The sequence below is a fragment of the Chrysemys picta genome, chromosome 2, assembly GCF_011386835.1.
Source record: "Chrysemys picta bellii isolate R12L10 chromosome 2, ASM1138683v2, whole genome shotgun sequence".
NCBI lineage: Eukaryota > Metazoa > Chordata > Testudines > Emydidae > Chrysemys > Chrysemys picta.
In genome coordinates this window covers 86,332,399-86,358,948 of record NC_088792.1, presented here as the reverse complement: position 1 = coordinate 86,358,948, position 26,550 = coordinate 86,332,399, and the positions used below count along the sequence as shown (strand labels likewise).

At 41.4% G+C, this 26,550-nt stretch overlaps 1 protein-coding gene across 12 annotated transcripts in view; it reads left to right on the top strand.

Annotated features, from left to right (window-relative positions):
• MYRIP (myosin VIIA and Rab interacting protein) overlaps window positions 1–25,881 on the top strand; it is a 373,571-nt gene extending 347,690 nt beyond the window's left edge. For 9 of the 12 annotated variants that reach the window (XM_065587122.1, XM_065587123.1, XM_005278577.5 and 6 more), the window contains 6 exons: window positions 12,036–12,230; window positions 18,700–18,861; window positions 20,644–20,748; window positions 20,836–20,896; window positions 22,191–22,309; window positions 23,308–25,881. In XM_065587122.1, coding sequence (XP_065443194.1) covers window positions 12,036–12,230; window positions 18,700–18,861; window positions 20,644–20,748; window positions 20,836–20,896; window positions 22,191–22,309; window positions 23,308–23,340 — 675 coding nt within the window. In that variant the 3' untranslated portion in view covers window positions 23,341–25,881. The remainder of the gene's footprint in view (window positions 1–12,035; window positions 12,231–18,699; window positions 18,862–20,643; window positions 20,749–20,835; window positions 20,897–22,190; window positions 22,310–23,307) is intronic. The other 3 variants (XM_065587126.1, XM_065587125.1, XM_005278579.5) reach the window with 1 other exon arrangement.
• The last annotated feature ends 669 nt before the right edge of the window (window positions 25,882–26,550 follow it).

Genomic DNA, 26,550 nt, shown 5'->3' with positions numbered 1-26,550 from the left:
CCTTACCTTTATTGTTCCCTCCAGCGTGTGGGGTTGTTTCATGATCAGTGCTAGTTGAATCTTAGCATATCTGAATCAGATTGGCAAATAGAAAAATTGTACTAACTTTACGGTGTTGTGTGGTCTTTGTGATATACTTAATAAAAGTTTGAGTAGCAGCCGTGTTAGTCTGTATCCGCAAAAAGAACAGGAATATTGTGGCACCTTAGAGACTAACACATTTATTTGAGCATAAGCTTTCGTGGGCTTCAGCCGACTTCATTGGATGCATGTAGTGGAAAATACAGTAGGAAGGTGTGTATATATATGCAGAGAACATGAAACAATGGGGGTTACTATACACACTATAAGGAGAGGGATCAGTTAAGGTGAGCTTTTATCAGCAGGAGAGAAAAAAAACTGTTTGTAGTGGCCGCTCGATTACAGACCTAAAAGTCGCAATATTACAACAAAAAAATTTCAAAAACAGACTCCAACGAGAGACTGCTGAATTGGAATTAATTTGCAAATTGGACACCTTTAAATTAGGCTTGAACAAAGACTGGGAGTGGATGGGCCATTACACAAAGTAAAACTATTTCCCCCACCCTTACAGTTCCTCATATCTCCTTGTCAATTGCTGGAAATGGGCCATTTTCATTACCACTAAAAACAGTTTTTTTTCTCTCCTGCTGATAAAAGCTCACCTTAACTGATCACTCTCCTTATAGTGTGTATAGTAACACCCATTGTTTCATGTTCTCTGTGTGTGTGTATATATATATATCTTCCTACTGTATTTTCCACTACATGCATCCGATGAAGTAGGCTGTAACCCACGAAAACTTATGCTCAAATAAATTTGTTAGTCTCTAAGGTGCCACAAGTACTCCTGTTCTTTTAATAAAAGTTGATGTTATAAAATCACCAACATATAATATACAGCTAAACAAACTAATTTAATTGTGTTCCACAAAATAGACATGAAGCAGAGACCCATTTGTTTGGATGAAAGCTTGATGCTTAATTCAATAAAATGAACCCCTCAGCCTTTTCTTTTCATCCTGTTTTATACACTTATTTTGTTAATCCATTTGAACTACCATTTTTCTGGCTTCCTTTAGTAAAAATCACAGAAGATATTTCTTATCTTTTCATTCCATATATTCAATATTTATAAATTTGTGCTCATTTTTAGATAGCTATGGAATCTTGTGTGCCCTGTATTTTATGAGATTTTTAAAAGATTGTATTTATAATTTGGGGCAGAATATTTCATTTGGAGAAAATAACCTTCCTCCTTATTTTGTGGCAAGTTGATTTCCAGAAACAATGTGTTAGTTCTAATTAGTAGTAGCTTCAGTGTTTATATTGGGAAAGTGATTTAATTTCATTACAAAAAAATAAATTCCAATACAGAGAAGTATGGGCACAGTTCAAAAGGAAGACTAAAGTTTCTCTAACTTTACTGTATGTTGGAGAATATCCGTGGAATAGAACATTATCAAAGATAATTGTCTTCTGCTGCTAAATGAGTGTTCAGCTTTCCTTGGTGAAGAAGTTACTGATGCTAAAACAAGGCCAGAATTTTCACACTTGGGTGGCAGTGCATCCATTGAACAGCAAAGACTACCGTGAGCACGTCACACCTCTGCACTCCACATTGGCTTCCCATAGACTATTCAGTCAAATTCAAGATTTCTATGTTTCTCTTCATGGCACAAAATGATCTGGGCCCAGGATACCTCAAAGATCACCTGAAGCTCCAGATGAAGACTATGGTGAACAGCTCTGTTCCTCGAACACAGTGGAGCTATCCACCACAAAGGCAAAGCTCATCTGTGCAGAAGATAGATCTTTCTTGGGGATCTGGTCAGGCTCTGGAATGAGCTCCACACATTTTTGTGTAAAAGCTGGAGTGAATCTTACTGCTCTCAGCAGGTGACTCAGGTATATGGAAAATAGATCCTGTCAAACTAACTTGATATCTTTTTTTGATGCGATTACAAGTTTGGTTGATAAAGGCAGTAGTGTTGATGAAATGTACTTCGACTTGGTACCACACAACATTTTGATTAAAAAAAAACTAGAATGATATAAAATTAACACGGCACATTGTTAAATGGATTAAAAACTGGTAAACTGATAGGTCTCAAAATGCAATTGTAAACTTGGAATCATCATTGAGCAAGTGTGTTTCTAGTGGGGGCCTCCAGAAATTGGCTCTTGGCCCTATGCTGTTTAACATTTTCCCAATGATCTGGAAGAAACATAGAATCATAAGAGATAAAGTTTACAGATGACACAAAAATTGCAGGTATGGTAAATAATGAGGAGGACAGGTCACTGACAGGGAGCAACCTGGATTGCATGGTAAGCTGGGAACAAGCAAACAGTGTGTTTTAGTACAGCTAAATGTAAAGGTATACCTCTAAGCACAAAGAATACAGGCCATACTTACAGGATGGGGGGACTCTATCCTGGGAAACAGTGACTCTGAAAAAGATTTGGGGGTCATGGTAGATAATCAGCTGAACGTGAGCTGTCAGTGTGTCTCCATGGCCAAAATGGCTAATGTGTTCTTTGGATGCATAATCAGAGGAATTTTGAGTATGAGCAGAGAGGTTATTTTATCTCTGTATTTGGCACTAGTGTGATCACGGCTGGAATATTGTGTCCGGTTCTGGTGCCCACAATTCAAGAAGGATGTTGATAAATTGGAGAGGGTTCAGAGACGAGCCACGAGAATTATTAAAGGATTAGAAAACCTGCCTAATAGTGATAGACTCCAGGAGCTCAATCTGTTTCACTTAACAAAGAGAAGAATCTGGGGTGATTATCAGAGTTTATAAGTATCTATGCGGGGAACAAATATTTGCTAATGGGCTCTTCAGTCTATCAGAGAACAGTATAATGCGATCCAGTGTCTGGAATTTGAAGGTAGACAAATTCAGACAGGAAATAAGGGTAACAGTAAGTGTAATTAACCATTGGAACCATTGTGGTGGATTATCATTAACTGGCAATTTTAAAATCAAGATTGGATGTTTTTCAAAAGATCTGCTCTAGGAATTATTTTGAGGAAGTTCTGTGGCCTGAGTTATGTATAAAGTCTAACTAGGATGATCACTCTGGTCCCTTCTGGCCTTGGAATCTATGACCCCATGTAATATTACGTCCTTATGACCAAGATGGAGTGCACTTTGCTGGCATCTCCAGCCAAGGAGACGCACATGCATGAGTGCAACAGGGAAACTCACTTTTACCCCAGAAGCACCTGTTCCAAACACCCTGGAATAAACACGTCGGATCAGTACAATGAGTATAGGAAAGGGAAATATGAACAGGGAAAGAAGATGGGGGAGCAATAAAACAAGGTTACATCCAACACGAGGACCCACGTGACCGGTGGTACCACAAAATATAAGGGTAGATGCCAAGCAATGCGTCCAGACCCAGAGTTCAGGATTGCTGGGCAGAGTTCCAGTCTGGCAGTGAGTCTTGGGTGCTCCTGGTCATCTTCAGCGCCAGTAAACTTTCCCCAACAAACCCCTCCGGTGCCCTTTTCTGCCGCTCTCTGCAAACCTACACAGAGCGACAACCTCTTCACTCAACTGGCTACAACCTCCCTCCATATTCCCAATGCAAAGTCACAAGCCTCAATACTCACGGTTCCATATAGCTCTGGGTGGCAGTGATACTGGATCTGGCTCCACTTTGTCCTTCTCTGGTGATTCCTCCCTGGCCCAGTGCTTTTTCCTGGCTCCTGTCCTGGGATATCCCTGGTTGGCCGCTCTGTCCCTCCCCGGCTTTGGGCTAGTTCTTTACTACTTCCCTGTGTGAGGGCCTGCTCCCTGTAGGCCCTCTTGTCTGGAACTTCAGACACACACATCCTGTCAACTCTCCCTCTTTATATTCCCTTCCCCCTGGCAAAAACAGCACTTCCCCTGCCTCAGGACAAGGTTTTAAAGGGGCCATGCTCTCTAAATCCCAAGGGAGTTACACATCCTATGAAATAAAACTTTTCCTTCTCCATAAATTAAGACGACAGATATTCATCAAACAGCCACACTGCAGAGAGCGTGATAAAGCAACTTGAGAATGAAGCTGGTAATGTTTGCGCTAACAGTGATGAAGAATCTGATCAATACTGTCAGGGCCATTAGTGATGGAAACTTTCTTTCTTTGTCCCTTTCTTGAGCATAATGTTGATGTGAAATTTCCTCAGTTGTATCGCAAATCACAGCGGTGATGTTGGTTGAAGAAGAGATGTTTGTATGGGAGGCTGAAGATTGTGCCCTCACCTCTGACAGTGACAGTATGGTAGCAAAGTGAACAAATACTAGCAGCTGGGTCAAAATATAAGGAAAACAAGGAAAAAAAATTAGTGAAAATAATGCACAGCACGTTAAGAGCCATCGATCGTCATGTACTTAAGTTCAGGAGAAGGAATCCTGGCATGGAGATGTCCTGAATGTATGTAAGTTCTGGACGAGAAAACCTGATACAGAGCTGTCCTGGTACACTTATGTTCCTCACCTGGAACATAAGTGAGGACTTGCATGCTTGCTGGCTCACAGCTGTCCCGATCGTGGCACTGTTTTGGTTTTGTCTTAATTTTTTGTCCTAATGATACGTTTGTGGTGGTACCGCTGTTTTGTTTCCATTAGTTATTAGCTTTCACCTAGGAAGCCAATGCTGTGCTACAGAATTTCACAGTGTCGCACTTCTAAAAAGAAAGGTCAAGATTGTATGTTTTGATAGCATTCTAACTGTCCTGATTAGTTAGGGGAGGGAGAGGAAAGAAAGCAAGGTGAAAGCCTCTTCCAACATAAACTGTCTTGTAAATGGAAAGCAATCTACAGTTTGGCAGAGAGGAGGGGGACAGAAAAAGGGGAGGAGATATAATTTGGAGAATTGTTCACAGTAGATAAGGCAAGACAGACCATGTCTCTTTGAGGCAGGACTGACCATGATATCCCATCATCTCTGCTGTCATAGCCTAGTGAGGAGCAGTTTACTTATGATTATGATGGTAGCTCCGTAGAGGAGACAGCAACAAATTTAAAAGATCGCCACATAAACTTGAGACCTTTGACGCTAACCAAACAGACTGAAACCTGAAAAGCATGGAACTTTGTGGCAAATGAAAGCTGAGGTAACTCATTGGCTAGACACAAATTGGAAGCTCCAGGCAATAATTTTCATCCCCCTCTGGGGTTTTAAAAATCTGGCTTGCTGAAGAGTTTGCAAACTGCGGTTACTGAGGTCAGGAAAATTGAGCTTCCTTTCCACAGACCCAGGAGTCATGTGGTAAATGACCAAAGTTGTAATGAGAGCTTTAGAGCTGCCGTTGGTGATTTCTGTGATAAGCCTGATGATGAGAGAAGAGCCGTTACAGATCTAGAGGACAGAGAAAGCAAGGCAAAATCAGACAAAAATGAAGGGGGGAAAAAAGAATTAAAAGAAGAAGCCTGAAACCCAAGGATTGAAAGAGGACAAATCCCAAGTTTTAAAAAAAGAGCAGCAAAAAGGCCCCAAGTCTAAAATGACCAGTAGAAAGTGAAAGAGAAGAATGAGGAAAAGGCCAAGGCTAAAGCCAAGGAAAAGAAAACATGAAGAGCCAGAGAAGAGAGAATTTCAGAGTATTACTAGAGAGTCAAATGTCTTTGGCATAGAATAATCCTCTCAGCAGGCTCAGAGGTTCAGGTATTTACTTTGCCCTCTAGTTAAAGCATAGGTGCCGACTCCATGGGTGCTCCGGGGCTGCAGCACACACAGGAAAAAAAATAGTGGGTGCTCAGCATCCACCGGCAGCCCCCCATCAGCTCTTCTCCCTCCCTCCCAGTGCCTCCTGCCCACCACAATCAGCTGTTCAGCGGCGTGCAGGAGGCGCTGGGGAGGAGGGAAGGGGCAGGGCCAGGAAGAGGTGGTGCGGGAGCAGAAAGAGGCAGGGTGGGGGTTGGGGGCAGGGGTGGGGTGGGGCAGGGTTTGGGGCGGAGCAGGGGTCGAGTACCCCCCAGGAACTGGGGAAGTCAGCACCTCTGAGTTCAAGATTATAGTTAGACCACATTTTCTTTTTGATATTAACATGTATTAGAAGTGGTCAAAGTTCAAGAAGGGCGCGTCTGAAGCTCAGAGTTGAAATTTGCTGGAAAGTACTTGAAGGGTTAATACCGTAAGTCACATTACACCCAGAAGTAGTGTTGTTTATCAGTGTCACTCCTGGTTATTTCTAATAAAGCATTTCTGTTATAGCTGCATGTGCTCCCTGATGTCCCTAGCGCCTGCCTCTACTATGTGACAATTTCCCACCCCATAGCACACATTTTGTGAATAAATTGAGACACCATCTAACTGGAGCAGACCTTTAGAACAAAACAATGCACAGTACAGGAGAAAGAAAAATGATTAAAACTTAGCAAGAGCTGCCTACCCTATTGAAAAATTGTATATAATATACAGGGAGCCTTTTCTGTGTCTGTTGTTCCAGATTGAAAGAAGGATGAAAAATGGCCTAAGAATTAGATGCTGATTCTATTGTTTTCTTTATATAGATTGTGTTATTTCATTAGATTTAAAACTCCTCACCAATGAACATCCATCCAGGGCTCTGAGTGCCGTTGGTATCAATTTAAAAACACAATAAAGAGTTGCAGGATTGTAAATGTGGACATTAATTACAGCAAAAGAACATATTCAAGGCCTGTAATTTCCCCCCCTGCTCCCATTGTCTTAAGTTATCTCAAACTCAATGGAGCAGATTCTGATTTCAAGTACAGATGTTAAATTTCAGAGTAATTCCATTGACTCTGTTGAAATCAGTGGTGTTACTCCAGATTTATACCAGTATAGCTGAGATCAGAATCTGGCCCAGTGCTTCCAAATCTTGGTTGTGGTTAGTTGTTCTGCGCTATAGATTTGTAATACAGATTGCCTACATGTCTGGCTCATCCGTATTAGTTATTTGACTATGAGACAAGGCAGATGTGTGAGACTTTATCATGGTGTGATGGCTGTCTTTGAATCACCTGTAGGAGGTAATGATGACCCTTCTTCCAGTGGCACAATGAATGAGGCATATAATAAATGTCCGCCAAGAGAGCATTTTATCAGTTTGAAATGTCCACCTACAAACATGCCGAGGCTGGGTATGTGTCTATGAATTTTAGGAGATTGTTATTGTGTCCCATAGCTTTTCAATATTTTTTTTACAAAGGAAACGAATCTCATAGGTACCCCTAAAATATTCACTCTTAGTATAGACATTGGTGATTGCAGTCAGCTCCTCTGCTGGTGTAAATCAGTGTAGCTCCATTGAGGATCTGGCCCAGTGTGTCCAGGGATCATGCGGTGTTTGAGGATTCCATGTACTGCTCAGACATCTTTCTCTTACTTAGTAAAATCCTCAGCCATGTGTAAATGTCATGTTATAAACTATAGCCTTTCTTGTCCTGATGTTAGTGAATAGTCTGTTATCACATTAGTGCCTAGAAATCCCCAGATCAGGATTGAGTCTAGATTGCTAGGCACTTTACAAACACATATGAAGATATGGTCCCTGCCCCTAAAAGCTTACAGTCTATGAAGGCATGATCCAAACCCAGTGAAGCCAATGTAAAGACACTCCTTGACTTCAGTGGCCTTTGGATCAGGCTTTATGAGATCAGCAGTGTCAGGCCTTGGTCCTGTAAAAACTCATATGAATGTGCTTTCTTTTACATATATTACTACTCCTATTGATTTCAGTGAGACTACTCACATGTTTTCAAGTGTAGCACATGCTCAGATGTTTGCAGGATCAAGGCCTTCACCAAGCAGCTGCTGCTCCTGTCAGCTTCCTTAATAATCAGGATATTTGTTCTGTGTCCAAAGGGAAGTACTGTAATTTTAAGGAGGATACTCTATACTCTTCATATATATGTTAAACAAAAGAGATTGAATCCCTGCTTCAAGTGCAAACTTTAATGCAACCTTAACGATGGAACTTTGAATGACGTTTCCATAATACACTGTGCGGCTAGCTTGAGAATAATATTGTCATTACACAGCCCATGAATGGAACTCCCATTGACATCACTGTTTCTTCTACTGGTTGAGGACAGTAAATGGCCCTCACTGATAATAGCATCATTGTGTGAGCTGTAATGTTATGATTATTTTTTCTTTCTTGTAGATGTGGTCCCATCAAAATTGATAGGATATCTGCACCATTAATTAAAATAGGACTTTGCCCTCCCTGCTCCCTCTTGTTTTGACTCCCTCTCATACAGAGATGTTTTAAAGAGAGTGATAGATAGAGTTGTTAGCATCCACGATCAGCAATCCCAGGCAGGTAGATCTCTAGAGAGGTGAGGCACCCTGAATCCCTTGTCTGTTTATCTCTGGATCTTAGGGGTTTCTCTTCCCTTATTAATATTTTGGTGGGGGAGGGATACTCATGTGTGACTTGACCCTCATTAACATGAGATTTAGAGTTGCCTTCCACTCTTCCCAGCTACAGTCCCTACCAGCTCCAGGGAGCCCTGCAGAGTTTCCTGCTGCCTCACAATCAGAGCTGTTGGGCTACCTCCTGATGCCCACCTCCTGCAGCTGCCTGGAGAAAGCCCCAGAAACGCCTTTTCATACATAACAGCAGGTCAAAAAACTAGGAATAAAAAGTCATGCCCCATTTTCACAGAAGAATTTTCTGGGCGTTTGCCCACCACGTCCCAACCCCGATTTTGGACATTTGAAATTTTGAAACTGGAATCATTTTGACCAGCTCTGTAGATGCTCCAAAAATGGAGGAAAAATGTGATCAAGCAGGGAGCATTTCCAGTATGGGCCTAATAGCTCACAGGGGATCCTAAACTTCCTAAAATTTGGTTGTGATGTCTCTGTTTGGCAGTTATTAAACCTTACCATCAATTTTCTTCAAAATGCAGGCCAGGAGAAAGGTGAGTTGTAAATGCCCTTCACTGGGACATTTTCAGGAAGTTTAGACTGAATTTAATTATTGTTTTGGAAAATTTTTAGCAAATGTAATAATCAGAAATATTTTAATTTAAAGGGAAACCAATTTTTGTTTACATGTAATCATTTCTTTGGAATCAAACATTGCAGCATTCTTATACGGCATGAGTAGATTCTCCAGGACCTTCAGAGAAAAATAGGAAGTCATGGAATCTATTACTCCTGTCCAACTACTGTATTCTCAAGATACATTCACAGACTCTGTCACACATCCTAAACGTTTAGTACTATTTTCAAGCCAGTTTCCAGGATTTGTTGCTGCTTTGGATATACTGATTTTGGGGCAGATTTTAAAAGGAGCAGTACTACAGCTGCCATTAAAAACTTTCCTCAGAAGTGTAGAAAATCCTAAAATAATTATCTTTCCTTTAACTTTTTTTTCTGGTCAGTAATGTACTGAACAAGTAGTGCTTTGCTTCGAATCTTGATTTCTTAGGGCCTGTCTTGGATACTCTTATTCCACAATAAGAATGCCTTTTTCCAATTTAGCTCAATACACTTTGGAAACAGATTAAGCTACATCAGAAAAAGGCGGTTTTATTATAATTATGTAATAGTGTCATAGGCGCCGACTCCATGGGTGCTCCGGGGCTGGAGCACCCACGGGGAAAAAATGGTGGGCACTCAGCACATACTGGCAGCCCCCTTATCAGCTCTCCCTCACTCCCCGCATGGCCTCCCGCCCACCAGCGGGCCCCGCCGATCAGCACCTCCCACTTCATCCCCGCACCTCCCACCCACCGCAATCAGCTGTTTGGCGGTGTGCTGGGAGGGAGGGAGGGAGGGAGGGGGAGGAGCAGAGGACACACTGCACTTGGGGGAGGGGCGGAACTGGGCAGGAAGAGGTGGGGCGGGGAGTTGGTGGTGGGGTCTGGGGTAGAGCTGGGGGTCGAGCACCCCCCACACACTTTGGAAAGTCGGCGCCTGTGAATAGTGTATTATAACTTATAATAGTGGCCACACAGGGAGCTATTCCAGAAGAGCTATTGCAGAATAGCTGTTCTGGTCACTATCACCCCATGTAGACATGCTCTCAGCAACTTAGACTGAAAAACTCGAAAGAGCTGGAATTTTATAAATGATCCATAATAGCAGTAAGTGCTACAGATTTCATGAAAAAATAAACACTGAATTCAGATCTGCAATTCCTTGGAACATATGTCAATGCTGTATACTTTGAAGAAAATTCAAGACATCTATCCAGAATACTTTTTTTGTCTTAATTAATAGGATAGAACAAGAAAAGATGCTTGTGAAGGCAAATAATAAAAGCAAAGTAACATTGATTTCCTCCTCCGTCCTATAGTATTATTGATCTATTTTAACCTAATTGGCACTTCCAAAAATAAATGGAAAAAACACTAGAATCTTAAGAGAGATGCAGGTAACTCTTTGTGATTCAAGTATTTCCGCTCTGTACAGAGTGTCCTTTATCCTGCCTGTTAATGACTCTCTCGCCTCCCTGCCAACCTGCCAACCTGTGACCCGTTAACAAACTGGCTTTGCTTTTGTTCTCTTTCTCTTTAATCTCAGGCCTCTAATTTTTCCTTGTAATTTAACTGAATAACAGAACTAAAGCTGACCTAATGTATGTGTACAAGGGATGAATCCAAACATGGTCTGAAAAAAAAGCAAGTTTTCAATACTGGCCTCATCTGACATGTAGATAAGTGTGCTTTTAAAAAAAAATGTACAGCTAATTTAGCAAAAAAGAAATAACGTAAGAGTTACTGTAACATAAATGCACCAGAGTTTGCAGAAAACAAAAGAAAATTATTTCTGCTGTTCCCCATTGAATGTGCAAGTTTAATGTGACTTATTTTTAATAAATGATAGTCATGTAAACACATTAATATATGTAAAGTCAATGGATTAAATACTTCCACTATCTAACCGTCCTTAGTTCTTATCCTACAGACACTTTGCATGTGGGTAAATTTAAACACGAGGAGTCCCATAACACACATGCGTAATGTTTGCAGGATTGGGAATTAATAATTACATTTAAGGGCTGACCCTTCAAACACTTACTCCTGTGAGTAGTTGCACTGAAGTATTCCCATGTGCCTCCATGTGAAGTCAGTGGGAGTATCTGCATTTAGTTCAGTGAACTTTAGATCAAGCCCTATGCATTTACAATATCAGATTTAGTCCTGTCCTCACTAGTCCTAATTATCCTCTCATCCTGGTGTAAATCATGTGTAACTTTATTGTTGTCAAAGTTACACTGGTCTAAAACAATGTAAGACTAATCAGAATAAGGTCCATTGAATGTGCAAACAGGACTCAGTAGAACAGGGTTGGAGAGGATACACAATTTTCCATGTTAGTTAAAGTAATTTAGTTAGTAAATATAAGAAGCAGACAAACATTTTGATGCTGATTTTTAAAGTGTCCTTAATTTAGCCTCTTTTTTGGGAGGCTGACAAATAATTGAGGAACAGCTCCTAGAAAAGCTTCTCTATGCATCTGAAGAAGTGAGGTTTTTACCCACGAAAGCTTATGCCCAAATAAATCTGTTAGTCTTTAAGGTGCCACCAGACTCCTTGTTGTTTTTTAAGCTCCTAGAAAGCTATTATTTTTATAGTCAAATGAAGATGGCACTTCCTCATTTGTGGGTACAGTAAGATAGATGTTTATATATCCTCCTTTGGGCCCAGAAATTAATGATTCCACTTATTTGCAGGTACCTAACCTGTGTGGGGGCAAGTTTTTAAAATCTGATTATAAATTCTGCCACCAAATAGGTGCATTCAGCTCCCAGTGATTTCAAAGGGAATGATATGTGGTGTTCACATTTGGGGATAGAGTTTGGTCCTTGTCATTTGAGCCCTAACCTAGGAAGAGTTATTTTGCATGTGTGTTTGACTATTTAAAGTACATGGCTTAACGTTAACCTCTTTGTTCATATGAACCACCTAGGTATTCTTTTAGAAGGCATGTTTAAAGTAAAGCTACAGATAAGAGACTCTTGCCATAATTATATCTCCATCCTAACATAATGCTGTTGTTTATCCCTATCTACTCTTGTAACAAAACAGAAGTACTCTGCTGTCTCTCTCTGCAACATATCTACAGAGGTCCTAAAAGTCATCAATGCCACAGAGGAACTGATCGCAGAATCCACCGGTCCCTGTGATTTCCCAGCAGATACTCATGACAGAGGGAGAGGGGCATTTCCATTAGGTACAGACCCTATCAGACTCGATGAGCAGCTCACCACCTTGGAAGAAAATGTAAGAGTACGATATCAATGTCAAATATAGCAAATTGTCTTCTTTAGGGGAAAAAAAGTGGCATGTGGTATGTTTTGACCTAAGCAATAGCATGTTGAGTTTTAGTATTAATTTTCTGCTTTAAAAAGAACAAACTTGTTTTGAAAGAATCATCAGCTATTTTTTATTTATTTTTTTTAATTCAGTTTGGGAAACATTCATTATAATAGGAACAAACTGAATATCTGTTGGGTTTTATAGTGGTGTAAAATTATCTTACTCTAAAAAGAAACTTAATCCCTTAAAGTCAAGTGGTGACCTGATGTATACAACCTTGGAGTGGCTTACTGGGAAGCAAAATACCTCTATTTCCCCAAACAACCGCCTGGGACATCAAGTCAGGGTACAAAGAGTAAGCAGGAACCTATGTAGGCAGGCAAGGAGTAAGAGTAGCCTTGACTCCACCTCCACTCCCAACACACCAGTCTGATCTGAGAAGGACCTGGAGTAAGGGGAAATGGACAGCTGTGGCACTCCGGCACTGCTTTTGGGGTGGTGCAGCTATGTACTGCCCCCATTACATAGAGCAGACTGGAAAACCATACATTAGTCCTAAAAAATACCGAAAAAGCCATTTCCTCAGAAGAATCAAATTCCTCTGCCCTTTTGAATGAGCAGGTGCTACCCATCGTCACCCAAAGGAAGAATTTAGCTATTTGTAAGTCGTCATTAACTAAATGTTCTGGTGTATCCTGAATGGAATAATAGTTTTTTCATGCCTCTCGATCTTCTCCTAAGTCTGTCTTAGCTGATATTTAAACTACTGTATTTTCTCTTCTTAAGTGAATTTTAAAGTGTAATAGGAATCCCAACTATCCCATTATAACAATTAAAGCAAATAGACACCTGTTTTACTCTGTCTGAAAACCCATAAAGAAAGAAGCTCCTCGCAGTGGGTGAATTCACTTCCTCCACATTAGAGTGTAAGTTCTTTGGGGCAGGCACTGTCTTTTTGCTATATTTTCATACAGCACCTAACACAATGGGATCCTGATCCAGGGTTGGGACTCGGTGTCCTGATAATACAAATAATAAAAATAAATCTGGACTAAAAGTTAAATCTGCCACCCACTTTCTGGTCTGGGACCCAGCCATCAGGGCTCTGGTGTTTTACTCCATTCCCCGTAACTGCTATTCTTGCCAATGATCTGAAATAGTGGCTGCTGCCCATTAGCATCACTTGCAAAGGATATTGAGCTCCCCAGATCCCATGACCCATTCCCCTGACTGGTTCCCCACCTTGCTGCAACTGCTGCCATCTATGAATATGTCTACACTGCAGCTGGGAGTGAGCTTCGCAGCCTGGGTATACAGATTTGGGTTAGCAGAGCCACGATAGTGCACCAAAATAGCTGTGTGGACATTCCGGCTCAGGCAGAGGTTCTGCAACCCCCTAGGTTTCAGAGCCCAAGCTCCAGTGCGAGCCAGAAGGTCCATATTGCTATTATGAGTGCACTAGCTCAACTTCTACTGGCTCAAGCTGCGCTACCGCAAGTATGAGGCTTGCTTCCAACCACAGTGCAGACATACCCCCATCCTATGTGTTGAGGTTGGCGTGAATCAGGCCCTTGTGTAGTTGCTCCCCCTGTGCAGCCCAACCCTGGAACCTCAGTGGTGTAAAGAGCCTCATGTTTGCTTTTCGTGAATTTCCCCCCATCATACTTCTTAGTTTGAACACATTTGAAAGGGTGCCAGAAAATTAAACTAAACTACAGCATGTGTAACAGAGATGCCTACTTAAATCAGTTTCCTGCCAGTGTCCAATTGATTTTATAGTGCATTAATCAGTGTAATGAAGTAACAAGTTTAGAGTGTCAGGAAATGTAGATGTTTTAGTCACTTGAAATATTTAATGATTTAAGCCTTAATTCTGCACTGGGATCCTCTAGTGCAGTGCTTCTCAAAGTCGGGCTGCCACTTGTGCAGGGAAAGCCCCTGCCGGGCCGGGCCGGTTTGTTTACCTGCCGCGTCTGCAGGTTCGGCCGATCGTGGCTCCCACTGGCCGCGGTTCGCCACTCCAGGCCAATGGAGGCTGCGACCGCCAGGGGCTTTCCCTGAACAAGCGATGGACCAGCTTTGAGAAGCACTGCTCTAGTGGGCTGACCCCTGTGCCTGTGTGGAGCCCTAATGACTGGGAGAATGAGAACAGAGTGAAAACTGAAAGCCAGATTGTCCCAGGTCACAAGAGGCGCCCGAAGAGGAGGCCAGTTTAAAAGATTTCCTCCCCATTCTTTTGCTTCCTATCCACCCACCAAGGAATAAACAGTGACCTCCATCCTTAAATTCCAAGAGGTCCCCCCTGATCCACATGGGTCTTTGGGATCCATTGGGGCACAGGGCCTTGTGCATTCACATCGGCTGTGGCTTTCCTGCGCTGTGGCAGTACAACCCCAGTCACAGTGCCAGAGCTTGCCCACACTTGCAACACTCCCCAGAATTGCCCTCTAATGGGTTCCCCAGCACAGAGTGGCTCCACAGGAGAGGCATACAACCTCAGCCTGATTTCATTTTCCTGCAAAAGCCATACAGGCTGCAAGAGGGGACGATGCACATTATCCCCACTCTCAGCCTCAGCCCATCCTTTCCCTCTCCACGCAAAATCCTGGCCCATGGAAACTTCCATTGGCTTCAATGGGCCAGGTTTTCACACCTCATATATACATGTGCAGACTTGTGAAGAGCCATCTGCAAATCCAGGACTGGTGCCACCAAGTCAGCTGCTCCATCTCCTCAAGTGCAGCTGGGAGCAGATCTGCACACACAGGATTCCCTCTGCACATGATCTGGGCCTGAGAAGAGACTTCAGGATTTTATCCAACACAAGTAACTCTCCTTAACAATTATTGGGAATTATGTGTATGAGTCAAAGGGGAGAAAAAAGAGCACAGTTTTCTGCCGGATATGTGCAAATAACCTCACATGTGCTTCAGTGGGAACTGCACACGCTAACTTATAGCTGAGTTTGGCTCATACATTTAAATTTATAGATAAATAATTTAGTGGGAGATTTTCAAAGGCACAAAGAGGAGTTAGCCCAACTCCTATTGAAAATGAATGGGGTTTGGATGCCTGTCTACTCTCTGTGACATTGAAACTCTCCCCATTAGAGCTGACTGGAAAATCTGCAGTGAAATTAAATTTCAACAAAAGTTGAGGGTGGAGGAGTTAGGAAAACTTTGTGAAAAATGTTTTCTATTTTCCAAGCAGTTCTGTTTTCTGTAAGCATTTTTTCCTTGTGAAAAATTTAACCAGTTGTACATTGTACTTTGCCAAAACATTTAAATGAATCTTTTCTTCAGCTTTCTGAAGTATTTGCTGATTAAATATTTCCTTTTTCCTCTTTCTCCTCTTGTGAGCTGCATGGATGTATTTAGCAGAAAAGAAGTCAGATATAGATATAGACATACAGTCTCTTTTTAATCTAAAATTACTGTGCAGGAAATGTTGCACCACAAAGAAATTGCTTTGAAATGAAAGAACTTTTTTAAAACCCACTAAAGCATGGAAATTCTTGTTTAAATCAGAATTTTCATCTTTTAGTCATCCTTTTGAGTCTTAAGTGCTTCAACCAAGATGTCAAGGCAGGCCACTTCTTTGCAGCAAACCACCTTATTAAAGGATTTATCCTCCATGCTAAAATTTGTCATTTTGGAGATTCACTTAGTACGAGACAAAGTGTATTAGCTTGTCAGCATAGTCACATATGTGTAAAAAAAAATACAATATAGATTTATACTCTTAAGACTGTGATTTTCAACCTGTGGTCCACAGACCCTTGGGGGTCCGCAGACTATGTCTAAGGCAGTGGTCCCCAACCTTTTTCGTCTGGCAGGTGCCAGACGATGAGCCACGGAGGACCGTGGTGGCGGACAAGCATCCACCAAAATGCCGCCGACAAGCAGTGACATCAATAGGTGTCGGCGCCGAAATGCCACCGACAAGCAGCGTCATCCAGAGGCGTTGCCGCCAAAATGCTGCCGAAAATCTGGATGACGCTGCTTCTCGGCGGCATTTTGGCGGATGCTCGTCCCCTGGCCAGTATGCGGGCACACTTTAGACCCCCCAGCGGGCACCGCGTTGGGGACCCCTGTCTAAGGGGGCCATGAAAGATTGTTGTTACCATAGAATAATGGTTTTCAACCTGTGGTCTGTGGACCTCCGCTGTCCACAGACTATGTCTAAGTTTTCCAAAGGGGTCCGCACCTCCATTTGAAATGTTTTAGGATTCCGCAAATGAAAAAAAGGTTGAAAACCACTGCTCTATAGCAACCAATTCAAGATGTCCTATTTATTTTTATTTTGGGGGTTAAAATGATTTTGACTTAAGGAAAACACAATCTAGTTCAAATAGTTAGGAAATGATAATATCTAATGTAGTGGTTCTCCAGCGCTTTTGGTCCATGATAACCCACAAAAGGGCCCCAAAATTGTATCCTACCCAACTGTATTAAAGGGTTGTGGGATTTGGAACACCGGCTGGTACTGTTGCTGCTGGGTTGGGCAGCTTGTGTGGTGTGTGAGGGAGTGATGCTGCTGTGAGGGGGAGTGTCGTTTCTGCTGGAGGCTCTTCTCTCTGCGTGCGCAGTGCTCAGCTGTGGGACCCAGAAGCCAGCTGCACCGTGTTTTTCCACTTGTGGTTTTTTTGTAACAATGTGATCATTCGGGGGTGCTGAAATACTTGGCAGCATTCTTTAGTTTACTTCCACTGTTCAGCAACAGTGCTGCTGGGATTGCGTGCTGGTTATTTAGTGAATGGGTAGAAGATACAATATTGTCACGTGGACTGGCAGACATTTAGGCAGAGCACTACGTGGTAGATGCCTGTGTCCGATCAAGAAAACCCAACAGCTAGACAACATACTTTGTTCTCTGAGTAAGATGAAAGAAAGTAAATAAACCACTATGTATTGTGAATAATCGCTCTGAATAGGAAATAAACTGTCTATTAGTGGTTTCTCCCTAGATGAGATTACTGTGCAGGAGAGATTGTTTTAAAAAATAGTTCTAACAGAATTGTAGTGATACATTTATTTATCCCAAACATCTTATAACTAAGGACAAGTTATCCATGACTTTATCTCCCCACGGTCAGACTGCTAATGCACCGTACTTGGGGGTGCCCCTGAGACTCATTCAGAAACTGAAGCTAGTGCAAAATGTGGCAACCTGCTTAGCAAGTGTTGCGTTTCGATGGGAACACGACATCATTGTCTGAGATCTGCACTGCCTGCCTCTTGGTCTCCAGGTATAATGCAAGGTATTAGACTTAAGATATAAAGCTTGACATGAATTGGGACTGGCCTGCTTGAGAATCTTCCCTTCTCCCTTGCCACTGCTGCGGTCAAAAAGGACACTTGATCCGGGACTTCCCATGTTACAGAAGAGAGGGAGCTGCTAACAGAATGCTCTCTGAGAGGGCCCCTTAACTATGGAATTTGCCCCTCCTACTTTATACCCAAATAGCTTAGTTGGTTGACCTTCGAGATACACTGCAAACCCTATCTATTTGTGAAGGCTTGTGGAGGGGGATGAAGATCTGAGTTTTGGATGCTGTGGGATGGTGTATAGTCTGCTGCTTTGATTAATTATCAAGATAATTTATTTTACTGGGTCTAAGTGCTGATATTCTGCTGAGTAATTATTCCTATGTGGAATTTTAATTGTCAGACTGCCTTGATTTTGTGTATAGGCATTTTTATTTTAAAATTAAATATATAGATAATGTTATTTCATAGTAGGGCTGGTTGAAAGTTTTCCATCTAAACTGCTTTTGACAGAAAATTGGGGTTTAAACAAAACTTTTTACTAAATTGTCAATTTGTGCTAAAATTTCAACTTTTTATCAAAAAACTGAACACCTGAAAACTAAAATGTTTTCAGTTTTTGGCTGAAAATATTTCCATTTCAAAACACCACTGTAGTGCCTCATGGGAGTTGTAGTTTGGCTGCCTCCTGCCTCCATTCTCCTCTAGGGGCTGGATTCTCCAGCCAGACTACATCTCCCATGATCCACCACAGCCAGGACTTCTGTGGTGCCCCATGGTGGCTTGGCAAATGAGGAAACTGTGTTGCATAATTGGAGATGTAGGCAGGCTAGATAGCCTTGAACATAATGAAAAATGGGGTCATGAGGTATCCAAACATACAACTCACAGGAGGCACCATAGAGGCATTTCCAATTCAAAATTTTCATTTTCAGTCTAAAGTTTTCAATTTTTGCTTTGTCACCAAAAAGTTGAAATTTTCCATAGGGGGAAAATAAATTTCCAACCAGATCTATTTCATAACAACTGTGGTGCATGCAGAGATTTTGGGGGGTTTGGGGTTTTTTTGGCTTTCATCTTTTCTGCCAATAGTCTATGGTCTCTTTGAGTTACACCATGAATAAAAACAAATCTGACTTACTCTGTACCATGATTTGGATCCTTAGGTGTATCTGACAGCAGGCACTGTGTATGGGTTAGAGGGTCAGCTGAATGAATTAGAGGATGCAGCACGCAAAATCAACAGTCTTACAGCGGAATCGGAACTAGCTGATCTGGAGGATCAGGTAGCAACAGCAGCAGCACAGGTTCATCATGCAGAGTTTCAGGTGAGGAAATTCACTACCTTCCTATTTCGAAAGCCAATACAGTATTGTACTGTCGTGCTTAGCCCTTATATATTAATATTTCACTTATTCAAGCTTATCATCACTGTTATACAGATTCTGTCTGTACCCACATGGATTAATTAGCTGGACTTCATTTTTAATAATCCAAAAATATGTATCCATATAACAGCAGCTGAGCAGGGTGTGTGTTGCTTGGGCCATATTCCATCACATATAGATATACAGGAGGAATCCCCTTCTTTGGACCAGATATGTTGGCTCTAATCCTGCTGGTACTGAAGTCAGTTGGCAAAACACCCATTAAAGTCAATAGGTGCTGATTCATGCCCAAGTTCCATTGACAGCATGCTGTACATCTTCAGATTCAGCAAAGACGCTGGACTCTGTGCAGTAAACTAAATCGGGTGGTGTTCATAGACCAGAATGAGAGAACTGCGGCCACATAATGTGCGTGTGCTGATTTTACCACCTCTGTTCTGAACAACCTTCTGAACTGTTTCACTGTGCCAATATATACTGGCTGGCACATTCTGAGGTCTTTACTAAAAAAATTTTTACAGGCAAACTTACATTGACTTCATTCAGCAGCAGTTGCTTGTGTAAGGACTAAGACCTCAGGATTTGTCCTAACTACTTGAGTAGCTTTAAAACCAAGGATGATGTTTTCTTTGTATTGGCTTGAATCATTAGTTTATGGTAACATGTAAATAGGAAAAAAGACAGCCATACAAGGTGTCGAAGGAAAATAAGTTTGTACTTAAAACAGTTAAAAAGCAATCGATCCTAGTGAGAATATCTTTCCCACAGTATTGGCAACTAAGATTGTCATCTGTCATCAGTGTGCCCCTGCACATGTTCTCTGTCTGGCTGTTTTCTCATTTCTCTATCAATTCTGTCCATTTTGCATAATTTGTTTCCTCTATCTCCACTTCAGCCTGCTTTCTTCCCAAAGGCTTATTTACTTGCTGTTTGTTTGCTTGTTTGTTTAATAACATGACTTTACTGACAGGGCTGGCTCCAGGGTTTTGGCCGCCCCAAGCAGCCAAAAAAAAAAAAAAAAAAGCCGCGATCGCGATCTGCGGCGGCAATTCGGCGGGAGGTCCTTCGCTCCGAGGCGGAGTGAGGGACCATCCGCCAAATACCTGGACGTGCTGCCCCTCTCCGGAGCGGCTGCCCCAAGCACCTGCTTGACAAGCTGGTGCCCGGAGCCGGCCCTGCTTACTGAGGTATTTGGAGTATGAGTTACAGAACGTTTAAGGTAGAAGATTTCGGTGTTGTTACAAAGAAACCACTTTGTTCTGTGTTCAGAGAAATAAGAACCAATGTGAAATAGCAAATGCAGTATAAAATATAGTGCTTTAAGCATAACTTTTTAAAACACAGCTTGAATGAGGTTAGAATTACACAGCTGTGAGTCATTTGTTACTGGATATTTTTCAAATGTAGGAAAGTGTCCATAGTCATAGAGAATGTGAGTACAGTGCCACGAGATCATTCGTTTACTCCATGTAATGAGCAATCATCTTTTCTAATATGTGAATGTTCCCTTTGGCACTCATGACTAAAGAACACAGCCGTCCACAATGTCTCAATTAGATTATCTTTCAGAGTTACAGAAGAAATCAATTGTCTCTTTCTTTATATTTCTGATTGATGAGGATGTGAGCATGAGTTCCTTTTGCCGTTAACTAGTGGTGTTTACAGTAATTTTGAAACTTCTCCCTTCCTTTGTTTCTTTTTAATGTATTGTTTTGCTTTAAGATTTCAGATATCGAGAGCAGAATTTCAGCTCTCAGTGTTGCAGGCTTGAACGTGGCTCCATGTGTTCACCTGACAAGAAAACGGGATCAAAAGCAAATGAACCAGGTGCCACAACATTATGCAGTTTTGCATGGGGGAAGACCCTGCTTCTTTCTGAATTAAAGCTTAGTAAAACCTATGTGTTTTTCACAGATGCAAACAATAGACACATCAAGACAGCAGAGGAGAAAGCTGCCAGCTCCACCGGTAAAAGGTGCACCAAAAAATTCATTCAACTCATTTTATTTATTATGTTCTCTTTCTGGTTAAACTATAGTGTACAGCCTAAAGAGGGCAGCAAAGGGGAATTAAATTACGAAGTGAATGCAATGAGAATAAACAGTACCCCAGAGCTATATGTACATAAAATCAAATACTGATCTGGCCCTTTGGAAGGTGCTTTCACTTGCTCATTTGATGTAATTTGATGCCATACGTCAATGGGGACAAGAGCAGAAGACTGGCTAAGGCAAATAAGAAATGATGACTGTGTGACCTGAAAAGGATCCCCAAAAGGGTATTTTGGAGTGAGTGAAGGTTAGAATCAGCAGACAGAGCAATCACAGCATGCTAGTTAGCAGAGATGGTGCTAGCCCATTGGGGGCCCCCCACATAACATGCAATAAAAAGCCAGTGGGGAGCCCCCTTGAGCTGCTTGGGGCCCTAAGCAATTGCATAGTCTGCTTATGCCAAGCACCAGCTCTGCTAGTTAGCGATGGACAATTGTAGTTCAAAGCATTATTCTGGGATTAAGTGGAGCATGTGTCAGGAAGCCACCTGTACCATAGACAACAGATCCCATTTCTTGTCTTAAAAATATTTCTAGTTTCTGGAGAGTCAATGCACTTGATTAGAGTTTACTATATACACGTGGAAAAGCGTAATTAAGGCCTGAATCCAGTAAAGCACTGTTTAATAAAACATTTAAATGTGAGCTTAATTTAAGCACATCTTTAAGTGCCTTGCTGAATCCAGGCTGGAAGGTGTAGGAAGTTTTAGGGACAGGGTGAAGCCACCCAGCTAACATGCCTGTCTCTTTTATTTACCTTCATCCCAGTGTCATGCTTTCGCCATGCCACAAAATCATCTTAAGAAATGTATCTCTGGAATTCATCTATAACTTTTGGCTTAGTGACATTATCTGGTGATTTAGTGTACACACATGAACATTTTCATGAGATAGATCTGTCTTTGCTTTCCTGTTTACTCCAAGTTTCCTAAGTTTTCAGTGTGTGCCTTCCAATTTTTTTAACTCTTCAGTGGTATGAAAATACCGATCTCAGACAACTTCTGGGCCCGATGAAGTCACTTGATCGTGAACCAGCCTGTCTCATAATTTCAAAAACCTCTCTTACAATATCACAGTCTTCCAGTTTCCATTTAAAGTAAACCTAACTATCCTCAAAACTTAGATTTAAGTCTCTAAAGAGCTAGAAGATTTGCTTTTTCAAGTCTGATGCTTGGTTCAAGTTGTCACGTAAAGGATGTTCCCATTTTTTCCCTCCCAGGTGAAAATATTGATGCTTCTCCAGTTACTACTGTTAGAACATTTAACAGAAACTTTATGCTCCAAGGATCTCTAACACAAAGAACTAAAGAGAGAAAAAGCACTGCCAAGGACTTGATGGTAACATCTGAGAACAGACCTTGTTAAAACTGTTAAGAGCAGGAAATACGGAGAGAGGGATTACTCATTTAAGGCTAGATTGTGCCTAGCCCTTACTCACTTGCTCACGCTCTCCTGTCAACTCCCCTTGTACTTCTCGTTCAGGTGGAGTACAGAAGTCAACCGGAGAGCGATCAGTGGTCGATTTAGTGGGTCTAGTGAAGACCCACTAAATCGACCACTGATGCATCGATCGCCATGTGTCGAACCCCCGGTAAGTGTAGACAAGCCCTAGTCTAGTCTGTACCTACATTGATGTGCATAAACATGCTCCTACTGCAAGTTCTCTGGGTGTGTTTATAGAATTATAAATATAAACCATTTCAAAAAAATCCTGTCAAAATAGGCAGAATTAATAGACATTCGCTCCACAGCGCAAACTTGTGGGGCAGACCCTGACAGCAACAATGCCACAATATAATACAGTAGAAGACACTCTCCTCATATCTCAGCTGCTTACGGGGAAATGCTCAGCATACAAATTTAGTGGGAATTAAGTGATGCATAATAAACCATGTACTTAGGGGTGAATTTCATCCATGTGTGAACAAATGGGCCATTCACTGTACCCAGAAGATCAATAATCTCATGTTCTATCAGGCCAATGAGGGAACAAGTCCAAGAGCTGAAAACACCTTGCTCCAGACACCCAAATTGAGATCGTGTCCCCACTGAAGTCAATGAAAGTTTTGCTTTTACCTTTAGTGGGGCCAGGATTTCACCCACAGAATTCAAATCTAAGGACTGTCAAACAGAAGCAGCTCAGCTCAGCTCAGCTCAACAATCAGGAGGGGACTTAAGTGGTATACAAGTCTTTGTACTGCATGGGGTATATTTCACCTGGTAATAAAACATTGATGGTCCCCTTTCATTTAAAAAGCCTTATCAGCATTGTACCCTATACATTTTTTGTCATTATGAAATCTTCTGCTAATGTTTTCCTTTTCTCTCCATTCTAGGAACCAACTATAGGATCTGCTGTAATGTACTAGACTTACAAAACTACTGCCAATAACACACTGCCTAAGGCTGTACACTATAGTGCCTTTATTTAACAGCCATTGTATATGTCCAATGGAAAACGGACCCTCGAGAACCCACAATGCCTCAGTAATAGGGCTTTGTTTGGATACCTCACTGAGAAAGCTGTCCAGCATTGTGGTCTGCTAATGGAAACTCTGCCTTAAAGTTCTCATGAGACTCCAGAAAGGATACTGAGTTTCATAAGCAAGGCTCCATGTTTTAAGATGCACTTTTTTCCCCCCATTGATTGTACTAAAGTATATTGTCTTTAAAATACAATATGTTTTTGTATACTTAATTTAACCATAATTGTTGGTCAATATTTCATGTGAAGAGAAAGGTAAAAAACAAACCTGTGATCCATATTTGCTGGCACGTTTGACACTGAGTTCAGTGTTTGTAGATCAGTCCCAATATCATTTTCTAAAAGACCCTCTGTATGCTGATAGAACAACGTTGGCTGAGTTATTATTCTATCTCCAGACCTGGGCTGTTTGGATGCTAACGGAGCAGTTTACATTTGCGATAGGCTGGCACATTCCACCATAGCATACCGTGGTGGGGGACACGCATGTATCATGTCTACAAAAAGATAAATTCGGAGTCATTATTTTGGCATCTGAAAACCATTGCAAAATCAACACCCTGCACCTCTATGCTTAGAAGCATAATCCATTTTAGGCAGTGTCCTAAATATTTGTTACACCCAGCAGGTGCATCTCTGAATTAATCCTTATCAAATGTTTAAGATTACAAAATTAGAATAAAACAATGCTGGGTGTTGGATATTGTTCAAAGAAAGTGCTTCCTGAAATGTATTTTTAAACATTAAGGGCTAGTTATAAAAGGCCCTTGTACAGGTGCTACGAGGGGGCACCTCACCTCACTTCCCTTCCCTTGCATGATGCGTGGAAGAGCCTTTCAGAATTGCAGTCCCTTTGCTCTGAGGAGCGCTGGGACTGCTCTCCCCTATAACCTAAAGGAAGCAGAGAGGAGATGGGGCCATGGCTCGTCTCCCTTCCATGCTGACCCCCAGAGCAGGATCAGTGCACAGAGGGTGCTGAGCCGCACACCATACAGGAGTGTAGCAGCAGACATGCTCTCCCTGCATCCCAGAATGTCTCCTGAAGCTCCACCAGGGGTAGCACCTCTCTGTACGACCACCAGTGCTGGTCATTACTTAATGGGCAGTACAGAACCCTAAGGAGTGATTAGTTTATTTAACCACAGAAGTTTAGAAATAAATTTTAAAATATGCAGTAATTTAAAAGTTGGGGACATTAAACAACTTCTGACTGATTCAAAAAATGATGGCCAAAATTTTCAAATTTGGCTCCCTCAATTTAGGCACCTTGATCTACATTTAGGCTACCTACAGAAGAGCAGCCTGGTTGTCAGACATGCTGAGCATTCGGAGCTCCCATTGTCTTCCTCGGTAGTTGCGGATGCTCAGCACTATTGAAAATTGGACTTACACTGTAGGTAGCCATTTTGGCAGTTCGGGTCTGTATGTCAAAGAGATGGAATAGTTTTAGTTTAGCAAGATCTGATCAGTAGGCTTGGATTCTGCATGACTAAAAGTAAGGAGCGGTTCAGATCCAGCTTCCATTTTGTCCAAGCCCACCCAGACCTGATCAGAGTAGCCAGGTAAATGGTTCCAGTCTGAACTTCCCTCCTAATTTGAAGTCTCCTCACCAGTGCAATTGGATCATCCAATTATTTGAAAATAATTGGATCTAATTAGAAGTGTAGGGCCATATCCCCTACTGGTGGAAATCCCCATAGTTCCATTGATAGCAGTGGAATTATGGTGATTTACACCAGTTGAAGATCTAGCCCAGGATGGTCATTCTGGGCTAAATTATGCCTTGTGTTATTCTCTTGCAATCCTCATTATCTTCAATTTGTTTGCACAAGTATGAGGACAGAACTTGGTCCAGAATGTTTAAAAATAGTGTGTGTGTGTATATGTGTGTTTGTGTATATATACACACACATACACACACCATTTAATGAAGGAGATTAAACAGAGTAGGATGCCTAATACATTTTTCAATCTCCATCCAGTAGACTGTTCTCTTATGTGTGTACAATACATTCCCAGATTTTTGTTTATGCAGGTATGCGTGTCATGAAATGTCACTAATAGTGGTTGGTTTACATATTTGTCTAATAATAAGCTAATACTGTGTATGTAATATCAATTCAGAAATGACTAATTTTAATAGATTAATGGCTTTTGTTCTGTTAATGTGATTTAAAAAACAGACTTTGGAGTAGGATGTTTTCCATAAGAGGCATGAAAAGCAACTACTGTTGTTACAATGTTAAGTCTTCTTTGACAAAAATGTGTATTGTGTAGGTATTGCAAAACAAAAAACAAAACAAACCCTGCCCCACCCCGCTACATGGTATTTGCATTTTTACAGATTTACTTGTGCCAAATATGTGCAAAGATTTAATTTACTGTTTTAAAAAAATCATAAAAACATGTTATAGCACACAAAGAATTATTTTGTCATCAAGTGATTTCAATCTTTAGCGTTAATATTTATATTTAGATTAATTTTTATAAATGAAAATATTTTAATGGTTACAAAAATTAAGACTATATAATGATCTATTTGATTAAGTCTGAGTGAAAGTAAAGCTTGCCTTGTTGTTGTTATCTGCGTATTCACCAGGAATTCTTGTTAAGAGAAATTATAAGAGTAAAAGCAGTTTATGAAAAAGAATGCCTTTGCAGGGACCTGATTCATAAAGAAAAAGAAAATAAATCTCCTGTTGTTCGGATTTCTGTGCACTTTACTCAGAAAAGGTGCAGACTGCACAGCCATATATTTGAGTAGGATGGTGGGTGCTCCGCCCTGGCAGTATAGGAACTTGCTGTACATAAATGACCACTTCTCCATTGGTTCTTTCGCAGCTATACAGCTCAGAAAAAGACTGCAGTATTCCAGTGTGTGAAATGCACCAATGTAGCCAGGGAGGGATAGAGAGACATACTCTTCCTTTCAGATTGATTTTAGCGGAAAAAGAAGAGAGTGCTTTAAGAAATGTATTACATCCTTCTAAACCATATGCACGTTGTGCTAAATACTGTCCCTCAACTGGCAAAATTCCCATAGATGTCAGTGGGGGTTTAAGAGCTGGGTTGGGTAACCTCAGGCTTTGGGCCT